Below are 25,206 nucleotides of genomic sequence, written 5' to 3' on the forward strand. Positions count from 1 at the left end.
TTAAAAGTACTGGCTTGATAAAAATTAATTGATAAAAATTAACTTTTTCCTAGGTAAAACCTTAAACAAGTGTGCTTAGCTATTGACAGGTTTGAAGCTCACCCAGCTTAAATTATTCTATATTATTCCTCTTTCATTATCAAATTATGTTCAAGTGAAAATCATGTTCAATGAAAAAAAACCCCAAAAGTTTGGAGGAAGCTATGACTTCTGAATGCTTGAAATCACTGTAGTCCAGAGGTAAAATCAATGGAAACAGCACTCTTACAGACCACGACCCACATGAAAAATGATTATTCTCTTGCCAGTTTTAATTATGTTAATTAATTCTAAAATAATTTAACTGTGAACAGTAATGTAGTGGTACTGGGCTCAAAGGGTGCCCTTTTACCTTCATCCTCTTCATCATCCTTCAGCAGAGCTTCACGGGAATACATAGTCCTCCGGAGATTTGTTCTTTCCAAAACAGTTTTGCTTTCAATAATAGTCTCCTAAAAAAGGGACAGTTTGTGTGTTTTCAGCCAGTGATTTAATTTAAAAATTACTAGCTGTGACAAAACTTGTTTCCAATCAGAACATCAGAGAAAAATAAAAGTGAGAATCTTACAGCAGGCAGTCATAAGTGATGGATTTGCTACCTCTGTGTAAAACCAAAGGACATAAATTAGATATCTGACATTCATTTCAGGTTGTCAATCCCAACCCTCCTGCAATCTTAACTTGGACAGATATTCCTGAATTAAAAAGAACTAAGATTAATATCTCATTCTTCCCGTGTTGTAGTATTAAAGGCAAAATGTGTTAATGTTTTAGAGAGCTCGATATAAGCACATCTGAAAAACTTCTACCCAATGCAATGAGTAAATTCAGGCATATTTATAGAAGCAGTTGTCAGTATGGCACATTACCAATGTTTTTCCCCTAAAACGGCCCAATTTAATATTCCTTAGACAAAAACATTTTGATAGGGCTTCACTAACACGAATGGGTCAGAGGCCACAGTATCAAGGAGGTACGAGACGTCCAGGTGAAGGAACTTCTCTTAACAGATAAATAATAACAACAGTAACAGTGATACCACATTCATACTAAGTTAGAAATCACACACAGCATGTCAATCCTTGCTAATGCTTTCAGCCTAAGAAAAAAAACGTGTCACAGTTTTTGCAAATGTCGATTGCCCTGCCCATCAAACACCTTCTCCAGCTCTTGGTCTTGTCGATTCATTAATGTCTTCCAGTGTTCAAAGAGCTCAGTCTCTGATTTCTGAATGTCCTTGAGTGTTCCTTCTCTCTGGATGTTACCATCTTTCATTGCAATTATCTAAAAAGTTAGAAACACAAGTGGTGAGACAAATAGCCATGTACCTCTATTTATTTTAAAGCTATGTTGCTGTGTCTGGACAGAATTTTCTCTTTTCTTAAATAAAGAATATTTCTGTGAACAAATCTGTCTTTTCAACAGACAATGAAGTTCTCTCTCAACTCTAGCCCCTTTCCTCAAGATGCTGCAAAAACAGATACTTCCTGCACTTCATGCTTTCAGAAAGGAAGGCTGCTTTTAAGTAAGAAAGAAGAATAACGGGGTCCCCATCAGCAGACAGGAGAGTGCATTACTCTTCCTAAATACAAGTCATTAGCAAGATAAGATTTCGGAGTTCTCTTACCTCCTAAAAGGAAAAGGCTTTTAGCAACTCACTGTGCACAGCATGTTTTACCCTCATTCAGGCAATTAGATATGAGCATGCTGGCTCCACCGTCTGTTTGATATCATGGACCTGATAAGGAAAAGCTAGAGAATTTGAATCCCTAAAGCTCTTAAAAGCATAAATAGTAGACCCGCTATGAAAAAAAAGTATATATGCAAGACAAAGTCTGAAGGGTGTGGTTTCCAGGTTTATATCAGTGTAACTACATTATATACACAGTGTAACTATCTTCACTTTAGATCTGACAAGGAGAATTGGAGAATGAGGCGTGTGGATTGTAAACCCACGTGACATCATTAGAAAATAGTTAATGCAGTATTTATTTTTCTCTCTTCCTGGAAACTCAGAAATTTCCATGGAGGGTAAGAGAGAAATAATCTATTCCACTTATTGCTAAGAATTTACACCAGAGGAAAGGAAAAAATAAACAAGGATCTTTTTGTGGTCAATTTATTCAGGAAACCTGTAATTGGGCTGGACCCTGAATTCTTCTGAGGGTTTTGCTACGAAGATTTAGGAGGGTCAACACATATACTTCAAATTATATTTTTATTTAAAATTCCGTAATAAAATAAAATAAATATTCCTGCTGCACTCCATTGGGTAGAAATTGCTAAGGCTTAATGAGAACTGTGCTTAGGAAAAAAACCTGAACTATCTCTTAATAAATAATTTTTAATTATAAACTTAATTAATACAAATCCTCCCTGGCCTAGAGGCTGTTTGGAACAGTATATTTCATAAAACATTACTGAAACCCAATTAGAAGATAATAAAAATAAAATAATTATCATAGAGTATCTCATAAAACACGAACACCTAGAAATGGGTCTGACATTCATAAAGAAAATGAAAGAGATTATACTGATACAAGGCCATAGCTGTGCAGATCAAAAAAAAAGCTAATATATAACAACTGAAAAAGAGGAAGCTAAGATGGATTTCATAGGAGGGGAAGGAGGCAGAAAATTCCTGTATCCTGAGAGACACTAACCAGAAAACCAGAACTGTGTTTAGAACAGTAGTAATTCTTAAGGGTGTATAACTAGGGGTCAAGGTCACCGCAGACACCATAAAGGATAAATGCTGCCCACCAAAAACATGATCAGAACAAGATTAACTTCTATCTGCAACTTTATAGCAATATGAAGAACAGAAAGCAGCTGAAATATGATTGTTTCTTGAGACAGAGTAACTGCTGCTATAGTCTGTGCAACATGCACATGACAGGGAAGTCCTGCTAGGAGGCATAACTGCAGTCATCAGTCCTCCTGGGCAAGAAGACCTGTGATGTTGTCGCTGCATAACTGGAGGAGAACTAAGTGCAAGGCCAGTGGGAGCCAATGAACAAAAAAAACCCAACAAAACAAACCTCTTTGCCCTACTTGATTTGCTTCATCTTTGACATTTGCAACTGGGAACTGCTGTAGAAAGCACACCTTCATTTTTTTTCTGTAAACTACAAGATATAACAAAGAAACCTAACAAAACAATTGACTACTACACATTTCTTAAAATTTTGCCAACATAGAAAGGGTAAAGATGTTCTTGATACATTATGTACTAGTACTAATTGCAAGGTAATACTGTTTTTTTCCTTATATCTCCATGCACCTCAATATCCATAAACACATCTTTTTCTGTGACAGCACAGACAAATCCCTAGTAACATCCCAGCAGAGGCAAATATGTTACTCAAACATTTCACTGTTTTGAGATAAAAAAATGAGCAACATTTTCCAATATAACTAATGTTTTTGGATACTCAATATATTTTAAATGCAGCCTGCTTTCATGAGAGTATTAAGTATCAGCTCTATGAAAATCCAACCTATTCGATGTGTTCTAAGATGGGAATCCCAAAATTATGGCACACTAAACTCATGGGCTAATTTTCAAAAGATCTTTCTTATGTCTCTTCTCACTAAACTACCACTTGGTGGAAAGATGAAGCGAAAGCCTTGTTTGTAGCAAGACATAATTGTGTCACATTCTTGCCTCCTCAGAAAGAAAGGGAAGAGCTTTCTTACCCAGTCAGCATGGGGTAAGTACTGCAGCTTGTGAGTTACTAGCACAATGGTCCGCTTGTCTTCCCGTAGCATTTTCAGGATCCCTTCTTGCATGAGATGGTCACTCAGGTGGATATCCAGTGCAGAAAATGGATCATCCTGTCATGAGGAAAAGAGGTCAGCTTTTGGAGCCAGCATTTACAGGATTTAAGGAAAGTGACAGATTTTAATACCGGTAAAACCAGGTAGATCAATATAGACAACCAAAAAAGGCCATCAGAAGATCAAAATTGTTTGGTTTCCTTAAATTACGTAAGAACAAACCTTGACCTGTCTTTTTGCAGTAAGTACTCAGACATACGGTAACATCAGCTGTGTAAATGCCATGATTTCCTGAGGCTTTCTGGGAACTGTTCCTCTCAACAGATGTGTTTCCTAGCCTACGTAACTGCAGTACCTTGTTTCTGTCAGACTCAAGACAATACAGCAATGTATGTCTATGGCATACGTTACACAAACTGCTCCAGGGACAGTGACAAAGAGCACATTTTTATTTCCCCTTGTATATAATTGCCTTCTCATTAATTTTTTTTTTTGTTCCGTAAATCAAAACTCTATTAACAAAGAATCACAAAAGGAGAAATATTGATCATTTTGATGACTCTGTTCAGATGCTTGATTTACGACCTAGATTATCTTACTGAATCAATGAATTATATGCAATTAATTTAGGCATAAGATAATCTGTACCATCTTTTGGGGGACTTGTTTACCTAATCCTATTTATATGGAATTACAAATCTATTATTTCTGCTTGCACTAGTGATACTGGCTGTAGGATTTACTTAGTATTATTATTTCATACTATGATATTACACTAATACCAGGATTTCTTAAAAATGTGACATCACTGCCACCACTTAGTTAGGGAGAGGTATAAGCAAAGAGGTGAGTGCTTTAGAAAATCCCCTTGAACTTTTATTCCCTCCAGTTTTGCAAGAATTTATATTGTGATTGCATTACATACTTTAGTATTGTTGCTTTCATGTATCTACAGAACTAAAAATATCTGAAATCAACAGTAAGATAAATATGACCACTGAAATTCTAATAAATCAGAGCATCATAACATAGAGCACTTAAAAAGTGCTTTTGAAACACAGTAACTTCCAACTGTGATACAGCATTTATTCTCAAAAATGTGTGTGCAACTGTGTGTGCACTGTGCTCACTGAGCAAGGATGTACGTTGCCAGCTTTACTGCTGCACTCTTCTGATCTGGCACAGACCTAAACATCATTCTGAGCCCCGAGTTTGTGCACAGCCACCTCGTATGCAATGCTGCACTTCTGGGGACTGTAAATGCCAGTTCACCGAACATGACATTGCACTGTGGAGTCAGGTGAGGCCGTTCATGAAGGCGGCACTCACCATATATGGTTATAATAATGCATTGATTACAAGACACCTGAAAAAACATCAGTTCATGCTACAGGACTAGTCCGACATGCGACAAATAAAACATGCTGAGTGAATGAATGTAATTAAGAATAAAATATGTAACAAATTATCACATGACCTTTTTCATATCTTGCAATGATCACAAGAAGTTCAGAGAATACGAAAGGTTATTGAATACGAGGTGCATGCTTGTGAGAGGGAAGTTTCATAAGCATTTGTTTACAAAATCAGTCTTAAAAGAACCGAGTGTTTGCAAATACTAACATACAGGATTCCTGATTATTTTTGAAAGACTAGTAACTGGAAAGAAGTTTATTTGTAGGTGCTTTTACATTATCAAACCGTAAGAGAACCTGCTACTATCAGGAGGTTATTGAGTGTCCTGCACAAAAGGACAAAAGTGACAAAACCAAGTTACGGCCCAATACTGGATCTGCTGATTTGCAGCACCTGGCCTGACTGCTGCATTCTGGTTATTGCCTGGAAATGCCCTACACATGAAGCAAGCACATATTGATCAGCCTAATGACAGGGAAAGCTTTAAGTAACCTCCCAGACTTTTAGGGATAACCTTTAATGCACGCAGCTTTTCTAATCCCATGTGACTCCCATCTTGCTGTCATAACAGCTGGATTCAAAGCTCCTTGAAAACTGAGCTTAAGAAGGAAAGCCAGCAAGCTCACTACTAGTGAGTGTGTAGCATGCATCCGTTTTCCGTTATTGAGTTTTTAGAGCCTGCTCTCACTCCTTTTTCCATAGCACTTCTGTTGAAGTTGGGACAGGATATACAACAAGCAGTTCAGGGTGGGAAGACAGCTTCATTCTTTACAGAAAGGAAACACCCCAGACACAGGACAACATTAATTTTAGACCCGAGACAGCTTAGGAATTTCATGAATACAGCTGAGACTACTAAATTTCCAATTACCAAAGATAAACACGTGGGTCAAAAAAAAATTTCAACAGACTGAGAGGGGAAGCATCAGCATTTCAATTTGTATCCTAATACCTATCTGTCTGTCTGCAGCATTTACAAAACGCTTCTTACCTGCAGGCTAGCTAACAACGGATATAAAATAAACAGTGCACATTTGGCTTAGCTCAGTGAAGCACAATGTTCTGTGTGTGTTACCCATGAAATACTCTAAATGCTTGCATCTCATGCTTCTGTTTGGAGCATAAACATAATGGCACCTACTCACCAGGAACACAACGTTTGTCTGCTGGTAAAGTGCTCTGGCCACACTGATACGCTGGCGCTGCCCTCCAGACAGATTAATACCCTGGAGATAAGCAGGAGAAAAACAATCAGACAGTTATAAAAACATCAACTGAATATTCATATTCTGATTGGATTATCCACAGAAGACTTTCTGGACAAAGAAACCCAGAGAAATTTTTCAAAAGTGTGGGCCTGCAATTCAGCTGGGACACAGTACACGAATTGTTGGAAAAGCCAGAGCAATCTGTCCAGAGCTGTACGCCATAGATACCAGAGGGACGGGAAACGTGTAATGGTTTGTGGGGACATAATGGTGTAGGTGGCATAGATATTCTGCAGGCAGTCTAAACTAGACTTCTACTCAAAAGTTAGCCTTATAGGTTTATTTATTTTTATTTTTATAATCCTATGCTGTCATACTATATCAGCTCCATTACATGCTGTAATCAGTAATAGCTCACTGGGAGGTCAGACCATGCTGGGGTGAACATTACCTGGTTGCTATTGTACTTGTTTTCAGCCCTCAGTCTCCTGCTACCACCCTGCTCTAAGTTACTTATCCCTCCTGTCATCCACCTGCAGTTTCACAAACACCTTTAAGCTCTCATAAGCCAGTACCGCTGCCAAAAGACACTACCCCCCCTTCTCCCTCCCCTCTGCTTCCCTCCTTCTGTCAAAAAACATTTGTTTGGCTACACAATGAATTGGGTTAGGAACTAATCCATTTAAAATTAACATGGCAGCCAGTGTGGAGATTAGGCATGGAAATGTATCCTTAAATGTATTCTTGTGTGGGGTGGTTTTGGGGGGTTTTTTTGTTTGTTTGTGACAGTGCCAGTATATGCCAGAGTAAAGTGTTTACAAATTTGTGACTTCTGTTTCCTTTCTTGTCACTCCCTAATCTTCTCTCATGTGATAAAGCTTAGCTTGCCCTTGATTAAACACCTGCCCTTTTTAAAATGAAGGGGCTCAAAAAATCTATGAATTATTTATTTTTATGTTACTCCTAAAGAAACCAAAAAATGCACTGTGAAGTCAGGATATCTGAGATAGCAGCCACAGAATTAGTCAAACATTCTGATAGCAGCACATTTAAATTATTGCATCTCACATAAACGACAGTGTTTCCATGTTTACTGAGCAACGAGCTTTCAGACTAATGACCCAAACGTACACTCAACTAAAAGATTACCTTTGTTGCCAAATAACCCGTAAGATTTTAAGAATGCAACAAAATAATAAAACCCCCTCTATATATTTAGAACAAAAATAGAAGCCTATAGCTGTTTACTGACCCTCTCTCCAATCTGGGTTTGGTCTCCATGAGGGAGAATGTCAATATCAGGCTGGAGGGAACAAGCATCAATTACTGCTTTGTACCTGCGGAAACAAAAAAGGTAACGCAAAATCCACACAGATACTGCTAAAGAAGCACATTTCCTACCTGCAGAGGAACAAAAATTAACCAGCTGGAAAAATCACACAGTGGAAAACATATTTGTTAGCCACTAATTGTTCTAATGGGATCTCTTTCAATCACGGGCAAGTAAATATTTCAGCTAAGAAAAAGCATCTTAGGTCAGCTTCCCAATTAAAAACATTTAATAGTTAAAACCAGGCAAAACAAGCACAACTTCTTCCGCGGTATATTGTTATTGTTTAGCATTTGCCTTTTTCATGCCCAGGGCCTTTGTTTCTTGTTTCAATATCCAAGGATGACAGAAAAAATGTGTGTAGGATGTGAATACATAGCCAACCACTTCTTAAGGGCAGGGAGGATGGAATGCCAGCAATTAACTTTTACATATTTTACAATGTTTGGTAGGCATTTATACTGAATAAAAAGGCAGCTCGTTAATCCTTCACAGTGTACCAAACACTGAAATTGTAATAAACAACGTTCCCACTCCCAAATGGCTAATGTCCTTCTAAGGAAGTTACACTAGTCTACTAGGTATAAGAAGAAAACACTGCATGCTGCACAAGCATGGTCCTGGGAAATGAAAACACTTCTACACTTAAGTGCAAGTGAGGCTGAACTCTGTCCCTTGTGTCCTTCAGGAAAAACATGGTCAAAGGCAGACTGCGCAGAACTCAAGGTCTTTTGTCACCTTCAGGCAGGTGCAGTACATTTGTTACTAGAGAGAGATGGGGACCCACACGCATGAACTGAGGCCTATGCAACTCCATTATTCAGCAAAAAGGGGAGTAAAGCATGGAACAGTGCTGAAACCTGTTACCTCTGTTTGTTAAAAGGGCTTTCAAATGTGATATTCTCTTCCACTGTGGCATTGAGCAACCAAGGCTTCTGTGATGCATATGCTACTGCTCCTCTTTTCCTGGGGAAAAAAAACCAAAGCAGATTCCCAGCTTACCAATGCAGGAGGCGTTTTTGGAAACCATTTTCTTGTAAAGGAAGAAACTGGTAATAAGTCTTCAAAAAACACCCTTTCACTTTTGTTCTTTAGGACAATCAATAGCTCTCCCCTCAAGGAAATACATAAGATGTTTTCAATTTCCAACAGAATGCTGAAAATGTTCACCTAACGGAAATTCAGTTTCTTCCTTCTTTTTCTGCTGTGAGGTGGGTTTCGGAGAGGCTAGCTCACTAACGCTGCCTCTTGAGCCCTGTGGATGGCAGGAGGAAAATTACCAAAGCCTGAATCCCAGCTCTGTTTGGACAGACTAATAAAAAAACGCATAGCAGATCACTAGTTAGGCAACATATTTCAAGAGGGATGTTCTAAAAAGTTTTTTTTAAGGTGTTAAAAAAACCCAAACAACTCCACACATACACAAAGGCAATTCCCCCCCACACACATACATTTATTTTCCCCATTCTAAGAAGAGAGCTTGAGTCATAAAGTAAATGGGTAGCCATGGGTAAAATCTTTCTATGTCTATAAAGACAAGAAAAGAGAACACAGACAAAAAATATTTGCTAAATTTCCTCCTGTGGAATTGCCCCCATAATGTAGCATCAGAAGGGACAACTTATCAGATATGGTCAACAGGATCTCCCCATGCATATTTTATTTCATAGGGATTATTATTATTACTATTTAAAAATAAAAGTATCTGCCTACTAGTGAAGTAATAGTGCTTTTGTTGGCTGTTGTGCACTAAGGACTTCAGTAAGGCAGAGCTGGGAGAAAGGAAACAATTTTTATTAGAGCAACTGATACTGTTGGAAAACTCATTGGCATATCACTGTTTCTCCAGAAAAGGGCCAAAAGAGGGATCATACACCTAAAAGCATATCTGTTTTCTTTCCAGCTATATCAGCTAATCCAATAAAAAGATAGGACCTCGCACCCAAACGTAGCCTTTGTCTGCTAGACAGCCATTACAGCAGCCTCTTTTTAGTTGGACCTGAATGCAATTCAAACCATGAGCTGCCAAATACACCAGGCACTTTATCTTTTTTTATCAGGAGTTAAGGTTACTTGCCCTGCTCATTTTTTCAGGCTTTCACCAAGCTTGCTTAGAAGTCATTATAGGATCCAATTTTCTTTGATGACCTGAAAGAACACACAGTTACACTACCCTGCTAAGATGCTTCCAAGTTCAAATGTCTGATGCCTCATTAGAATTTCATTACGTTTTATGAATTCTCTTTATTGGAAAATGAAACAGAAACAAAAAAAAAAAAAAGAAAAAAAAGACAGAAAAAATCCCCTAGGCAGCCCAGCCCACAGTCCCAAAATCTAATTCAAAGAGCATTCAGTTCTGCCTCAAGAGGGAAGCATTTTTTTTCAATTAGTATGAAATTTTCATCCCAATGATTAAGAAAAAATTGCTCTGAGCATTCCAAGATGAACATGTATTCCCTTCCCCTCCTTTTCATTGCTTGAAACTGTGCCTTTGCTGCCTTAATTCTCAATGTGATTGAAAAGTTACTTCTAATTTATTTTTTGAAAAATAGTAGCAAAGTTTTGAGGAAAACGTTTTTACAACATTTTCCTCAAAATGCGTTCTTTTGTTCAGTGAAGATACGGGCCAGTAAGCGCCAGTAAGATGCACTCCATGCTGAGAACCAGCACAATGCCTGGGAACACCATTTGCATTTGGCTTCCATTCTGCTTTTAGGCCATCAGTGAGAATTAATTCCTGCAAGGAGTTTGGGAACAAGCAATGAGCTTGCCAAAATGCATTATGGATTTAGAATTTAGCAAACCCCTCTTAAACTAAACTTAATTGCAAATTGACACCAGGATAACATACAGATCATATTTTGACATAAGCAAAAAGCTTGCAAGTGCTTCATCATATGAGAAATCTATGACATGTCTACAGTGCTTCTTACAGTAAAGAGGCAGTCAAACAGAACTTTTACTGAAACTGTGAGAAACATGTGGCTAAAAATCCAGAGAATAAAATTATCTGAAATGGAGTGTGCAACGCTTTCCCTGAAAGCCTTGAACCTAACCTAAGGTTTCACGCTTAAAAGACTGAATGCAAACAAATGGCTTAGCAGACAAAGACTTACGAGGAATTTATTCTGCAGGTGGAAGTAATTGCCTCCTACCCTCAGACTGCACAAACAAACATGTATTTTCATCAACGGAGTGTAATTTTTTGTCCTCTGATAACACAAGATAGACTGACCATAGCCTCTTAATTATCACAAAGAGGCAGACAGCAAAATCCAACCTTAGAATAAATAGGGAAAACCTTCCCTGAGCTCCCTGGAGACTATGCGCTTTGGCTAATATAGAATCAAGCCTGTTCATTAATTTAGAATCAGAAACCACATTGTCAAGATTGTTTGTTTAAAGTTATTAATCTAACTCTATCTTCACATTTCATTTTGTTAAGTCCAGTAGGCTCAGTACGCATTCAAGATCACTGAAAATGCAATAGTTAAGGGACATTCATGTATGAATCTCAGTGCCTTAATAAATCTACCAGGTCTGCACTGTTGGTGATTTTTAAAAGAAAATAGATGCACTTAAAATGCAATGGAGTTATGATTATAATGGTAGAGGAAATAATACATTGCAAAGCCTTTCCTGTGGGTTTTGGATTGCTGACTACAGTTTTATCTTGATTATTTTGCACAATTTGAATTTCTAATATCAGTCAACAATTCAAAATCAAATGTTCTCCAGGTAAGAGAGAAATGTGTACTGTCCTGTCCTACACTATTACTGCATGAACATAAAAACATGCTTCCATTATTTTCAGCCTGATGGTAGGTAATAGAACATTCTGACATTGCCAGTCCTGAGTATTCAGGAGCATACTTTTTTGCTGTTATTGAACTGCAAGGGTCACTTGCTTGTTTTTACTTCTAAATCTTGTAGTAGCTGCACACAGAGACAACCCATTTGCCTTCTAAGGAGGAGCAACTCATTAAACGCAGACACTTCTGAAGAATGTTCCCAGAGTCACAGAATGGCGGAAGTTGGAAGGGACCTCTGGAGGTTCCCGTTAGTTTTTAAAGTGCTGTACCTGAATTCCATGTCAACTGGAGATTCTTTCTCTGGGCTGCAGAAAACAAACACAAGGGTTTTTTATAAAAAAGTAAATGGTTTTAGACAATGCAAATAATACCTTGAAGTATTATCACTCTGCTATAATGAAAAATACAACAAAATGACTGCATAACAGAAATAAAACTCTTTTAAGTATGCTGAAATTCTGTACTACGTGACATTGACCAAAACCAGGTATGGTTAAAGCTTCAGTTCTGAGAAGCGCTAAACTACCTTTTAGAAAGTATTCAACACCTGTGAGCAAATGCTCAAGACCTCACAAGACTTTGGCTCAAAATACTCTCTGTTCTGAGAACACCAAAAATGTTCTACAGGATGCTAGTGCAACAAAACCACCAGGCTTATTCCTACAGCAGTTACCCAACATAACTAGGATTCCCAGAACCTATGATAATGTAGGTAATCGTTTCATACAGTCTAATATTCTTTCCTACTTTTCAATATGCTTGCTCTACTGTTGTGCATGTTATCTTACTGTTTGCTGTCCATCCCCATAACAGTTTCAAACATGTGAATGTTTAATTCTGATCATATTTCTCTTGTATCTTAATGGGTTCAAACGGTTTCACTTTAACTTGGCCCAGAAATTGCAGTCTCTCTTATACAGAAAGAACTGTGAGATTTCCAGTGCTCTTTCCCATGAGACTTAGTCGTTAGATACATGAAAGTCCCTCTCATACTACACACGGATGGGAGCAGAAGTTTTGCAGCACTCAGACTGACAACCAGGTCACAACTCTGAGAAATAACCCAGACTTTGCAGTCTGAGTTATTTCTGCAAATAACTCAGAATAACTCAAATAATGGGAGAGAAGAGGCTGATAAATCTAAAGAAAAGGCAGTAGAATAGTTGGTGCATCACAGAACCAAGAAAATATTCTGGTCAGTAGAAGACACACAGTTCAGCATAAGTCAAGAAAAGGGACATCATATGACATCTTTCCTCTGCTGATTTCAGTAACTAAGTTCTCACTGACTTCAGCAGGGATAGAATTGTCACTTTTACAAGGTTTACCATTCTGGAAGTTTGTGTGCCACACTAAAATGACAACCATGTCAGAAAGCTTTGCTCTCAGTTGATTTGGTAGATATTCCCAAAATCCAAACTGAGCTATGTTAATCAGGTAAAAATAATTTCCATGCAAGGATCCCTTGCCAACAGATGGACTAATCTGCTACTTTCCACACTTCTCAGTTTGCGTGTGCCTGAAGAATGCTAGGTGAGAAAATAAACTTATGACAGGATATAAAAAATGAAGAGAAGAGTAATGGGGAGAATTTGCTTTAATAAATGAAACCTTTAAAGCTATACTTGATTCTATTTTTTAAAGTGTAGCATTAAGGAATAATCTGGTTCAGACTTTAAAAGAAGGATTTTCGAAGACATACAGGACAGTTAGGATACGATTTTCAAAATTGCCAAATGGCAATGTTTTCATAAAGGAAATCCAGCTCTTATTTTTGTAAGTCACATAGGTGGTTTCGAAAATTGTACCCTAAGCTAATCAATGCAGCGAAAGTTCCACTGATTTTCAGAACTCTGACTCTGAAAATCTTAAGCAGAGATTTCAGAAACCTTTGGTTCCTTCTATTGCAATCAATTTAGTAGGAAGACCAATAATCGCATACAATACCATACCTGACATCTTCCCCCGTCTCACTGTCAGAAGTACAGCTGCATCACAAATAGAAAGCAAAGATTGTTTACTTAAGTAAGCACAGGCAATCTGCCCCAGAAAAAAACTATTAAATTCCACTTAGCGCACAGACTGCAAACAGTATTTATCACAGAGCTGCAGTGCAGCATCTGTTCCTTCTACACAAACTGACTTGATTTTAGCAGTCAAAAGAAAATTTGGTGACAGGCTTTTTTCCTTATAAACATTTAATTTGACTCAACAAATAAAATCACCTCCACTCTGTCCTGGAGGTGCTAACAGAACTGAGAAGTCCTAGTGTGACAAGAATGCAGTTCCATTTAAAAAAGGACATTTTCAGGGAAAACAAACTGATAATTTGTGATACTGTATTTTTCCATGGCAGTAACTGCACCTTTGCAGCATATAATGGGTTAATTTGAACCCCAAATCCCACCTTCAGTTGACTCGCAACATGCTGCGTTCTGTATCAACCTGTATGTATGAACCTGTTGCATATCATCAAGTAGCAACACATTCTTTACAGAAACTATGAAGGGGCTGAAATAGGGAATATCTTTTCCAGCCCTTCCATGCACAACACAAGGACCCTGAACAACGAACATCGGTTCTTGCTTCATGGACCACCCCGAAGAAGGCCAGGCATCCATTCCACCGGGGAACACCCTGGTGACTTGCAACACGTAGTATTTGTGCATGACAGCAACTCCCCCTCCACTGAGCTCTTTTCCCACACCAGCCTGCGAGACAGGCAGGAAACTGTGCGGCTCTCATAATCCATCAACGTAGCTCAAGAAGCAAAGATCAGCCAGGGTCCCCTGGGGCTAGCACAATTTGCCTGTCCTCACTGCAGGTGTGCAACTTTGCTCCAGTTCCTGCTCAGAAAGAGGGCAAAGCGCCACGCTCACAGGGCACGAATGATTCTCAGAGAGTAACACGAGGTGCAGCAGTGCACAGCGATGTCCCCTCTTTACCATGTTCGTTTGCTATACAGCCACAGGTGCCACAATTTTTGTAGGCAAGTATTGGAAGATCAATTCCCTGATCTGTGTTTCTGTTCTGCAGCTAGAAAAAATTAATTCTCCATCTGGAGTTTTAGCTCAGCCTTTTCAACCCACTTTTTCCCACTGTGACTTTGTTTCATCCCTCCTTTCCCCCGTTTCCTGCATACTCCTGGCAATTAAGGATGCATTTATCTCCTACCAGTGTTGAAATGTCAAAGTAATGCATGCTTGATAATAAGGTCTAGATCTAAATTTTCAAGGCATGTGGATGTCTAAAGATGCAAATATGTGCCTACTGAGATTTTCAAGCCTTCAGATTTCTATTTCCATTTAAATAAAATAAAATTAAGTACCTGGGTGTCTCTGAAAACTCCAGTAAACACATATTTATAAAAATCAATGTACTTTTTAGGCATCAAAATAACTCTAAAAATATTGTGATTTGATGGAAACAGTCAACTCCACATTGAGTAGAAGAAAATCTACTCTTAACAACCTTAACAAATCTAGCACTTCCTTCACATTATAAGGACTCTAGATTCACATGGGAGTATATATATCCTGTTTAGAAACAAATGACATAATTTTGTCTGAGCAAACTATTTCTCATTTAGGTCAATTTTCTGATATGATTTACTCCAAAAAACCTATACTATAAACTGCTCCCTGGACTTGAACTGGGACTATTTAAAGTGAGATACTGCCCAGAAAAAATTAGCATGGCATATACCATAATTATTTACTCAATAACCAGTCAAATCAATACTATTTACTATCTGTTCAGAATGTAAATAATGATTTCTCTATTTTTGTTAATCTCTAACCATATTATAAAATATTTATGCTGAGATGCTCTCAGCCTGCTTTAGACAAGGGGCAGTAATCTGAGCTGGATCTTCCAGGCACACACGGCAATACAAACAACAAAATAAAATCACAAATGAGCCAGCGCTCACTTCTGATTAGCCGATTTCTAGCCCAGGAATAAATTACATTTCTTTTTAAGGTTTTGAAACAAGTAATTTTTGCAGGAAGCAAATAAAGATGATATGCAGTTAATCCTGTTTTATCAATAGAGCATGGAGGCACAGAGGAGGGAAACAACTTGTGCAAGGTTATGCACTAGACCAAGGGAAGGGCCAGGAATAGAACCCAGATTTCCTGAGCACTGAGTGACATGTCAGCAGGATGTATCCTTCATCTTCATAGCTGTGACCTTGGAGGAAATTTGGAATGAAGTAATTCAGGATTACTCTGTAACGTGCATGACTGAAGCCAAGCATTTGTCTCATCCCAAAGAAGGAGCTGTAACAAGGATCCTACTGATTTTGGTGACACGTTTTATTGCCAGAGCTATGGCTACAAGCTCTGGTGATTACTTGATAAGACTACTCTCCTTGAACCCGGGGTAATGTTGCAGGTACCTGGTCAGGCATTAGTATTTTCTTATCAAATTAAGGCAGCTTTCATCTGATAGCTTTACAACACAGGTGTGCAGCCTACACTGACTGCATCTATCATTCTGAATAGACCAGTGCACATGGTAGCAGCTCTGAAAGATGAGACAAAACATAATCTGTTCCAGTGCAGCCAGCACTTGCAGTGCTAAGATTGTTTCAGCCGCAAGCCCCTTTATACATATCTGGCAGATAGCAAAGCAAATGTGATAACAACTGAATTTTACCTTGTGATACTTTGGCACATATAGAAGACATGAAAACCAGTTCTGACCTTTGCACTGTTGTGAAGCACATACTTCTAAACAAGCGCTATTTAAAAACACAGTCTGATCAAAGCCATCATGTCATCTGTTTTAGTTTAGCATCAGACATTCAAATTACACTTCTTAATCATGTTATGTCATCTGTAAAAAATTAGAGCCTTGCTGAAATGAAATTAGTTCACCTAATAAGGCTGCAGGGATTCTGTATGGTTCCTCACCATATTCTGATTTTCTGCTTAAGGAAGTATGTTTTAATGGATAGATCACCACATTCTGGAACTTTGGCTTCTGTTCTTGTCTCCCTCACCAGCTGAAGGGGTCACCTTCCTATGTTTCATTTTCCCCACCTATAAAATAGGGAACCTTCCTTCCTTGTACTGTTACTATTAAAGCATGTGCAATTCTGAGTAGTGTGAGTGGCTTACGCATGAAGGCTGGATATAAATAATATCTCTCTACAAACACTCAAGGAATTTGTGAGAATTGTTTAACAAAATCAGTGCAGAACCCACTGGGTAACAATGACTCTCTGTCCATCAGAGCGCGTGGATTTGACTTACAGTTGCACTGTCGTTCCTTCATTCCCAATCAACTGGAAATAAAATTGTTTCTCTAGGTTCTTCCACAATTTGCCAAGCTTTACCTACGAATAATTGTACCCCAAAAGGCAAAGTGTAGTCTGTATGGCTAGGAAGTCTAGTACTGTAAAATAAACAAGCCAAAAATGTTGACACCCATTGATCAGACAGTGTACTAGAGATGGCAGTAATTTACCAGAAACCACATACAGGAGTTGCAATATACTATACCACCTGTCATTTAGTTTGAGGGCCAAGACACCGAGCCCTAACAGTACAGCTGCTGGAGTTCGGTAGCATTTGTTTTGCTCCCTTCATGGCCAGTACAAAAGTTAGACACAAGTATAATCTATAACTGGCTGTCAGAGCGCAGCTGCTGCGTCCCCTTGGGAAAGGAGGGAAGGACGTGACTATCTCCCTCTTGTCAAATCAGGCAGGATGCACTGGGGGAGTACCCTGAGGTCACTGCCACTTATAAAAAACTCTTCAGTTTCTCAGGCACTAGACCAGTGCTGGGATGGAGCACACATCTAAAAGCACAGCCAGGGACCTCTCCCAGTGAGCCAGTACCTCTTTCTAGTTCCATTCAAAGACATGAGCTCAGGTCTGAAAGTGCAAATGCCATTCTGTAGCAGCACAACACATCAAGCTAATGATTTCTGATTTCAAATTAGATGCGATTTCACTCAGGTTATGTTGCTGGAGTGCAGAATGCCCAAGTATGGTTATCTGTTCCTATTAATGGAAAAGATAGCTTGTCTGACCCTGGCTGGGGGTTCTCTCTGATGTGCTCCCCTACCACCTAGGGTAAGGTTTTTATCTTGACTGTACACCTACAAAATCCCTGACCCCACAAACAGGTTCCCAGGATAGATTTTGACTTTTTTCTGCATTACTACTCAACTCAAACTTGAATTTTTAAATAGCACTACCTGCTCCAGAATATGTTCCCAGAGATCTTCTGCATCTCACCAAGTATGGCTAGCAAGAGAGATGACTTACCACAGCCAACCTGTCCTACAATCATTGTTAGCTGACCTGTGAGAGAAGAAGGTATATATAAGCTTCTGATTTACCAAACGCTCATGGAAAAACATCTTATTCTGTACATCTGATGCCATTTGGTACCTTGGGGGATTCGGATATCAATGTTGGACAATGCTGGAGGACCTTCAGGTGTCCAAGTGAAAAATCCATTTGTGATCTATGCCAAGGTGGAGAGAAATAAGAAACAGAAAACCAGCTTTAGAGTTAACTTCTTTTTTTAACATCAGAGACACTTCTTCTGTTTTCCTTACACTGAGCATAGGAACAGATTCAGCCTTTGCTCAATGCAGGAAACAGTCCTTCGAGTGACAGATTTTGTGAACATCGTGCAAGAATCTCTGAACTCAAGCACAACAATTAGAAAATTACAGAAAATTCCTGAGGAAAAAGAAGTTGCTGTTTAGGGTTTCTTTTGTTTTGTCATTTGTAAGGTGGGCACACAAAATAAGTGAAATGATTACAACACGATTAAATTATATACAGGGTCACGGTTTGCTCTCTGCAGAGCACTGAATGTCACTCTAGGCACACTGAAGCATATACAGCAATTACACAGTCCAAATTCCAAGCAGATTTGCAGAACTTTCCACAGAAATTAGATGTTGCTGCCTATTACAGTATTTTCCTTTGTATTTCTGATATGATTCTCAGATAACCTAGGCTTTGCTAGATACAGAAATCTTTTCACTGAAAAAGACTAAAAACAAGAAACAAAGCCTGTTCAGGACTTTAAATGGAGGAGATTTCCATGGATACTGTGAAAAATAGGAAACAGGAGACAATTTTAAAAGGCCTGTATTTATACAGGACCGTCTTCTCTCACTTTTTCAGAGCCACTGAAGCCTTCAAAGCCTTTCAGCAATGCGAGGTACAGCATTTTTTGATCCGAGAAGAGTGGAATGGGACACTTTTATCCTACCCTGGAGAAAAAAGTTATGTTCTTATCTTGGGAAACAACCTGAAAAAATGAGCAAAAGAAAGTGCAGTGTTCCTCCCCCTAGATTACTGAAGGCAGCCAGAGGATCCTCTCCTGAAAAATGCCCCTTCACGGGCAACGAGCTGCAGACAGACGGTACTTGGTCACTGCAGAAGTTCCCTGACCCAGGTGCTGCCGGTGACAAGGATGTCAGCAGATGGAGCCAAAGATTATAACTGCTCCTGCCTTTCTATTCAAGACTTTCTAAATACTGTCCTTACAGAGGCTACTGCTCTGGCCTCTCCTTTGTGACAAACTCCTTTGTTGTCACTCCAGGTTGCCTTTTGATCCAACACCCCACCCCAAACCCTCTCTCCAATATTCCTCTTACATTCCTGGAAGTCTATTCAAGAAGGATCCTGCACCAAAGCAGCATGTCAGATGACAGCCTCTAAAAAAACCTGAAAGTACTACCAGTTGTCCTACTTAGTCCCATGAAACTGAATTATTCATTCTCTTGTGCCGGAAATGCAAATGTAATAGCAGACTTCCTAAATAAACAGCATCACCACTATAACAACCACCAGGATTTTTCATACTTCTGGCCATTTCCATAGCACATTAAGAGCATCAGTCTTCAAAGTGGCATGGGTAATTTTAATTTTTTCTTCAAAGAAGTTAGGTCTTTGGGGGTTAGTTTTTAACTTCTTCTTGAAAGGCTACGAGGAAGTCCAAAAGAGGAAGGGAAGATCCATGACAAGATTACTTTAGGAATGTCTGAAACAAATTCTTTTGAATTTTCTTCATACCATTTTTCTGTACAGGCATTGGAAATGGAAGAAAGTGTCTGGCATACACAAAAGGTTGGACCAGATGATCTTTCGAGGTTCCTTCCAACCTGGGCTGTTCTATGTTCTAAGTCAAAAATTTTTGTTATGAGAACAGGGCTAATGACTTAAACACTTTAAATAGAAAACTGCTGAGTGAAATCTAGAGGGATATACACAGCTAATCACAACATAGAGGTCAGTAGTCAACTCTTAAAATGGAAGACATAGAAAAGAAAGGTGGAGGTTAATCTCTGACATGAGCACAAATGTCTGACAGTTCACATCAAACGCTAGTTCTTGAATTTGAAACTGCCATCAGAATACAAAAGTGACTGTTAGTGAGCTATAGTAACAGTGTTATTAGAGCGACCTTCATATCACCTTTACACAAAAGTCATCTGCTTCTGTGATGTTAATGGGTCTTCTCATGTGAGAGCTGTAATTGTTCCAGTCCTCCCTGGCAGGCCTCTTGCGGTTAACAACCTTGAGTGGCTGTGCAAAATCAGAAAGACAGAAATAAGCAGTAATTGGTGGCAGCACGAGCAAAATGTCCTAAACACAAGCAGCCATGTTATGACCTATACAGTTCAGGGTATTAACAAAAGAGTTTTTGCAATTGCAAGAAACAATCAGTAGGAAATGGAAAAGTAAAAAATTTATTCTGGGTACAAGTTAATCCAGCCACTTCACCTGCAATTAAACAGCATTACTCACCACCGCCTGGTATTTGCTGTGATTATCTGCACTTCTTAGCTCTGAAGATTTATCATGCTCTTCTCCAATTTCTTCACTTGACAGGAATTCACTTAGTTTCTGCACACTGAAAGGGAAAAAACAGAATCACACCTCAACCTGAAATGCAAAACTTTTGTTCACTGCAATGTTTATTATAGAGAGCATCCCTTTTAGTATTTCAACCACTGTCTGCTGCATAGTTTGTTTGTTTTCATTTTGTTACAGGTGTATGAAAATGTGCAATGGGAAGTTACTGCAAGGAAGCTGACAAAACCTGCCCTGTTGTCTATTAACAGCTACGACATTTTAATGGTTTGTGCAGATGCTCCTCAAGTCTTGTCTTTTCTGATACCACCAGAGGGATTACACAAAAGATTTTTTCAGGCATTTGGTGGGATGCAGACCAGCTACCTCAGTAGCTCATTTTGAAGCTGCGTGCTGAAGTAGAATTAAAGTCATTTATATTACTGAAGTGTTGCACAGTCAGTTCTACTGAACAGTCTTATGTACACTAGCAGTCTGATGAAAGCCATACACTGCGAGCTAAATTCAACTAGCTGTGATGAAATACGAAGTGTATGAGGTAACGTGATAAAGGAATATACCTTAACAGAACAGTGTTCAACAGATGAGATATAAAAGGAATCCTGACAACCAGCAACAAAGGAGAAGGCATAAAATCTTCACAAGCTGCTACAGATTTAATTAGCGAAGAGATAATGTGCCTTTATTATGACATTTAACAGATCATGACATCAATTTTATCTCTGTACCTGACTTTATAAAGTGTATGTCTAATCTACTTACAGGGACAGCAAATGAAATTTGTAAAGGAAGCGGGCTGTATCATGAACTCAACATCAAAGGGGCTCAATTAGCTGGAAATAAGTTAACTATCAGTCTCCAAAATGATAAAGTGCCAGAAGGCCTTAAGTTCCTAAAAATAAATTTATGGAGAAGGACTGAAATAATTTATTTCAATATTTAGCCTTAGGCTAGTTGGGGAGAAACAGGCGAACGATGCCACTGTGGCATAGTGATATGTGGCTATCTGTTAGTATGCACATCTTAAAAAATAAAAATAAACCCCTCAGCATTTATTTTGCATTCCACTGCCAGGGATTTCTTCTTCAGAAGGGGACTTGCTTTCCTCTAAGAACCTCATGAGATACCCCACTGGTGCCAAAACAGTGCCTGGACCAAGGCAGCACAGGACTGCCTAAGGCAGACTCCCTGTACAGTTAGCACTTGTCCTGGAAGCAGACATCGAAACCACCTGGGGACTCCCTAGGAGAGAACTGGTTCTACAGTTCTTCTGTCAACCTGCCCACTTGCTAATGGCAGCTGAGGACTAAGAGATACACAGTGGGGTGAATTTAGCTACAGCAGGTACTACAATCTAAGCAACTGAAAAGGGGGAGAATAACTATTTGGGATGGGATAAGAGGAGTAGTAACTAATTCAGGCTCAATGCTGGACCAAAATTTCTTAATGGGAACGGCTATTATCTCAAAGGAAGAAATCAGAAGCCCCATCACTAGAGATATTTATATCTATTTGCACAAAGCTCTGGAAAACAGGGGTAGGAATGATCTTACCTTTTTTGTTCAGTGAACCAGGTGTTTAAAAGAACATTTTAAATGTCTCTAAATGGACCAAATGATGGTTTAGATGCTGCCTACATGGAGTCGGCATGCAGCTGCAGCTACATTCTCTATAGAAAAATTACACTGACATTTGAATAATTGCTGTAAAGGTATAAAGAGCAGATACAGAAGTCCCCTGTGTATCTGCTCCAGGGTCTAGAGGGGGAGGAAGAGAAGACAGCAAACATATGCTTGGACCATGCATACCCAAACAAGACCATGTCTCTATTAAGCCATTCAATAGTTTGATTTTTGCTCTCTGCTCTCTGGTTGTGTATCAAGGTGGCTGTACTCTAAGTGCCAAGACTTCTCTCTGCAAGCCCTCTGCCCAGTGCTCTGCTTAATTCTGGAATTGCTGCTCCTGTGGCGACTACTGAGGAAACACAGTATAGCTGTGAGAAAATATTTTGTTAGAGGCAGCAACTCGTATTTCAGGATGCCACGCCGTTCTACACTCTTAAAGAATAAAAAAAGTACGTTCTCTGCAGAGCTCTCGCTGACATCGCAATTTCACTAGTATTCCAATATCTCCATGGGGGAGCTTATTTTCAAGCCACAGAACAGACGTATATTTGCACAGCTGGCTGAAAAAGCGGTTTCATATTAAACCCAGTAAGATACATAATGCCACTCTTGCTACTTGACCTTTGCTGATGGAAAACTGTACGGTGTACCCTTTGTCCTTGAAGACCTCACATTTAAGAAATACATCGATTGGCTGCTCAGTTTTAATTTTCAATGGCACAAACACACTACATATTAAAAAAACTTTTCAAAGAGATGACAGAATTTCTCACCTTCCTGAAGTCTTTCAACAGCTCCCCTCCCCCTCTCAGAAGCAAACACCCTAGCCCCATAACTTGGAAAGTTTGCAGGGGCCCTATGTGGAACAGAAGCTTTAAATCTGTTTTACCACTGGAATCAATCACACAGTTGTTCTGATAGCATCAATGACAATCCATGAGGATGCTTTGCAATTGGGCACGCGTGTAATGATTAAAGATACTGACAAGTTCATTTGTGGAGATTATTGTCCTTAATAGCATCTGGCACCAGAGACTGTAGCCAATATTAACAGAGCAGGGCTTGTGAAGTGCCTGAGATGCAGAGCCAGTAACACCCTCTTAGTATCCTTTATGTGCTGGTCTCACTGCTGGATCATCTTCTGCTTCACTTAGTTCCTTTCTGTCACTACAGGAGAAGCTGTCTTGTACACTTGCTGAGACCAATTAGAATATCTCAGCCTAAAGAAAGCTGAAGTACAACGTTATCAGGTTAGGTTACCTTTACCTGACCTTACTGATCAGCTACTTATTAGCAGGAAGGTGTAACAGCAGGACACAGTTATAGCAAGTAAACGTTAGTTTTGCTCAACTGGCACAAACACAGCTTTCTAATAACTGTCTGCTTTTTCACATTTACCAAACTATTTAAGCAAGCATGTGTTTGCATGGGTTGAAAATATCCGGCACATACTTCCAAAACATTGCACTGAAGGATGGGGTACTCCGAAGACCCATCCAGAGTAGCACCAGCAGCACTATGGAGCAACGCACTCTGGAACACTACCTGGGTTACTGTGATACAGACAGCCAGGAAGACAAGGGTCACGTCAACTTTGTTACAGAGTTTGAACCGGGGGATTCCTGTCTGCACTACAAATGGCAGAGCAATAGCCTGCTAACAAGAAGATAACTACAGAATAACTCATGAAGAACTCCTGGCTAGCAACAAGTAATACTTGGTTCATACTAATTGCTTTAGAATTGTTCCTGCAGCATTAACAGGCACACAGTTCATTTACGAAGAAATCCTTAGACAAGCCAAAATAAATGCCCATTACCAATGCCAGTGTGGGCCCCCAGATACTTTGCTGGCTGCAATCTTAGCATGACAATCTTAGCCATGACTCTAGGGACTACCACAGTGGCTGCAAAAAATTTCATGCCAGCCGCTGACGCTCTCAGATTTCACGCTTGTTAGGGGAGAGGACACAGCTGTGACTTTCCACTCTCAGGGAATTTCAAAACAGCGAGGGCAATCACCCTCCTGCTGTAGTCTCCTTTCCATCTCCAAGGCGACACAAAGGCAATTAAGCAAGGGCTGGTGTCCAGTATCTGTCCCATAGTTTAGACAAGCTCTTAAGACAGCTACGTTGGAGGTCACAAAGAGGTCCTAATTATGTAAGAAGCCCAAACTCCCTCTTCCTCCCCTATCAGTCAGGTAGAGTTACACTGCATATGAAAAGCATTAAGAGGTTTTTACACAAATCTGTTGATACTCAAAGTAAAACTCCAAGTGAAACAGCAGTGCTACTGGTTGTTGTTTCGGTTTTTGAACACTCAGACTAACATGTTCATAAGACAGTAAAAATTCATCAAGTCTGGAGTAGACATTTAGTCATCAACTTACTCTCACACTTAACAGTGATTTTTATGCTTCTGTTTGTTTGTCTGTTTAAGTCTAACTCTCCACCAACAGGCAACCTCTCAGGCAGAGGGGTGGACGCTGAGCACAGCCCGAGATACACACTGAAACACATGTGCTCGTGTGATTACCTTTTTCCCTTTTACATGCTTAATGGAAGGAAACGTTTGGGTGATTTACAAAACTAAATCTTCAGTAAGTTTTCACTTCCTTCTTGTTACCACATATATGTTGCATGCAGTACCAATATAGCTCAACCCACTCTACACAATGACGTACTAGCTGTGGACCACAAAATATTGGTTGTGACAATTGTATCAGCAAAGAACTTGGCCCATATGCTATAACGAAGGGAACCATGCAAGGTAAAAAGTCGGGAAGCAATTTATAACAACAGATAAATAATCACCACACTATTTCTAAACTTACAATTGGAAAATGAGCAGTAGACACATTCTCAAAAGTCAGAGAGGAGATAGCTAAGATATTAATTTTACAGTTCTCACCTTACTAATGCTTTGACAGTGGATCTAACCACACTGGAGAGCAGGAACAATGGAGACACAAGAATATGAAACAGGGAGATGGAGGCAAATGCCACGGATGGGGAGAAGTCAGCCTTTCTTGTCAGATGAGCATGGACCACAAATGTCTACAAAGAGACAGACATCATCATCGGTGTTTTGTCATAAAGAAGGAAATGCACAAAGAGTTCATATTTCATAAGCATTTCATTTACAGAAT

At 39.3% G+C, this 25,206-nt stretch overlaps 1 protein-coding gene across 4 annotated transcripts in view; it reads right to left on the minus strand.

The window, feature by feature from the left end:
* ABCC8 (ATP binding cassette subfamily C member 8) overlaps positions 1 to 25,206 on the minus strand; it is an 83,215-nt gene that overhangs the window by 20,156 nt on the left and 37,853 nt on the right. For 3 of the 4 annotated variants that reach the window (XM_075502228.1, XM_075502230.1, XM_075502226.1), the window contains 13 exons: positions 24,969 to 25,114; positions 20,369 to 20,474; positions 20,036 to 20,146; positions 17,990 to 18,065; positions 17,794 to 17,899; positions 13,538 to 13,573; positions 11,855 to 11,890; positions 8,641 to 8,739; positions 7,696 to 7,780; positions 6,381 to 6,461; positions 3,739 to 3,876; positions 1,198 to 1,323; positions 392 to 491 (listed from right to left, as the gene is read on the minus strand). In XM_075502228.1, coding sequence (XP_075358343.1) covers positions 392 to 491; positions 1,198 to 1,323; positions 3,739 to 3,876; positions 6,381 to 6,461; positions 7,696 to 7,780; positions 8,641 to 8,739; positions 11,855 to 11,890; positions 13,538 to 13,573; positions 17,794 to 17,899; positions 17,990 to 18,065; positions 20,036 to 20,146; positions 20,369 to 20,474; positions 24,969 to 25,114 — 1,246 coding nt within the window. The remainder of the gene's footprint in view (positions 1 to 391; positions 492 to 1,197; positions 1,324 to 3,738; positions 3,877 to 6,380; positions 6,462 to 7,695; positions 7,781 to 8,640; positions 8,740 to 11,854; positions 11,891 to 13,537; positions 13,574 to 17,793; positions 17,900 to 17,989; positions 18,066 to 20,035; positions 20,147 to 20,368; positions 20,475 to 24,968; positions 25,115 to 25,206) is intronic. The other variant, XM_075502227.1, reaches the window with a different exon arrangement.

Source organism: Mycteria americana, chromosome 5 (assembly GCF_035582795.1).
Source record: "Mycteria americana isolate JAX WOST 10 ecotype Jacksonville Zoo and Gardens chromosome 5, USCA_MyAme_1.0, whole genome shotgun sequence".
Lineage (NCBI taxonomy): Eukaryota > Metazoa > Chordata > Aves > Ciconiiformes > Ciconiidae > Mycteria > Mycteria americana.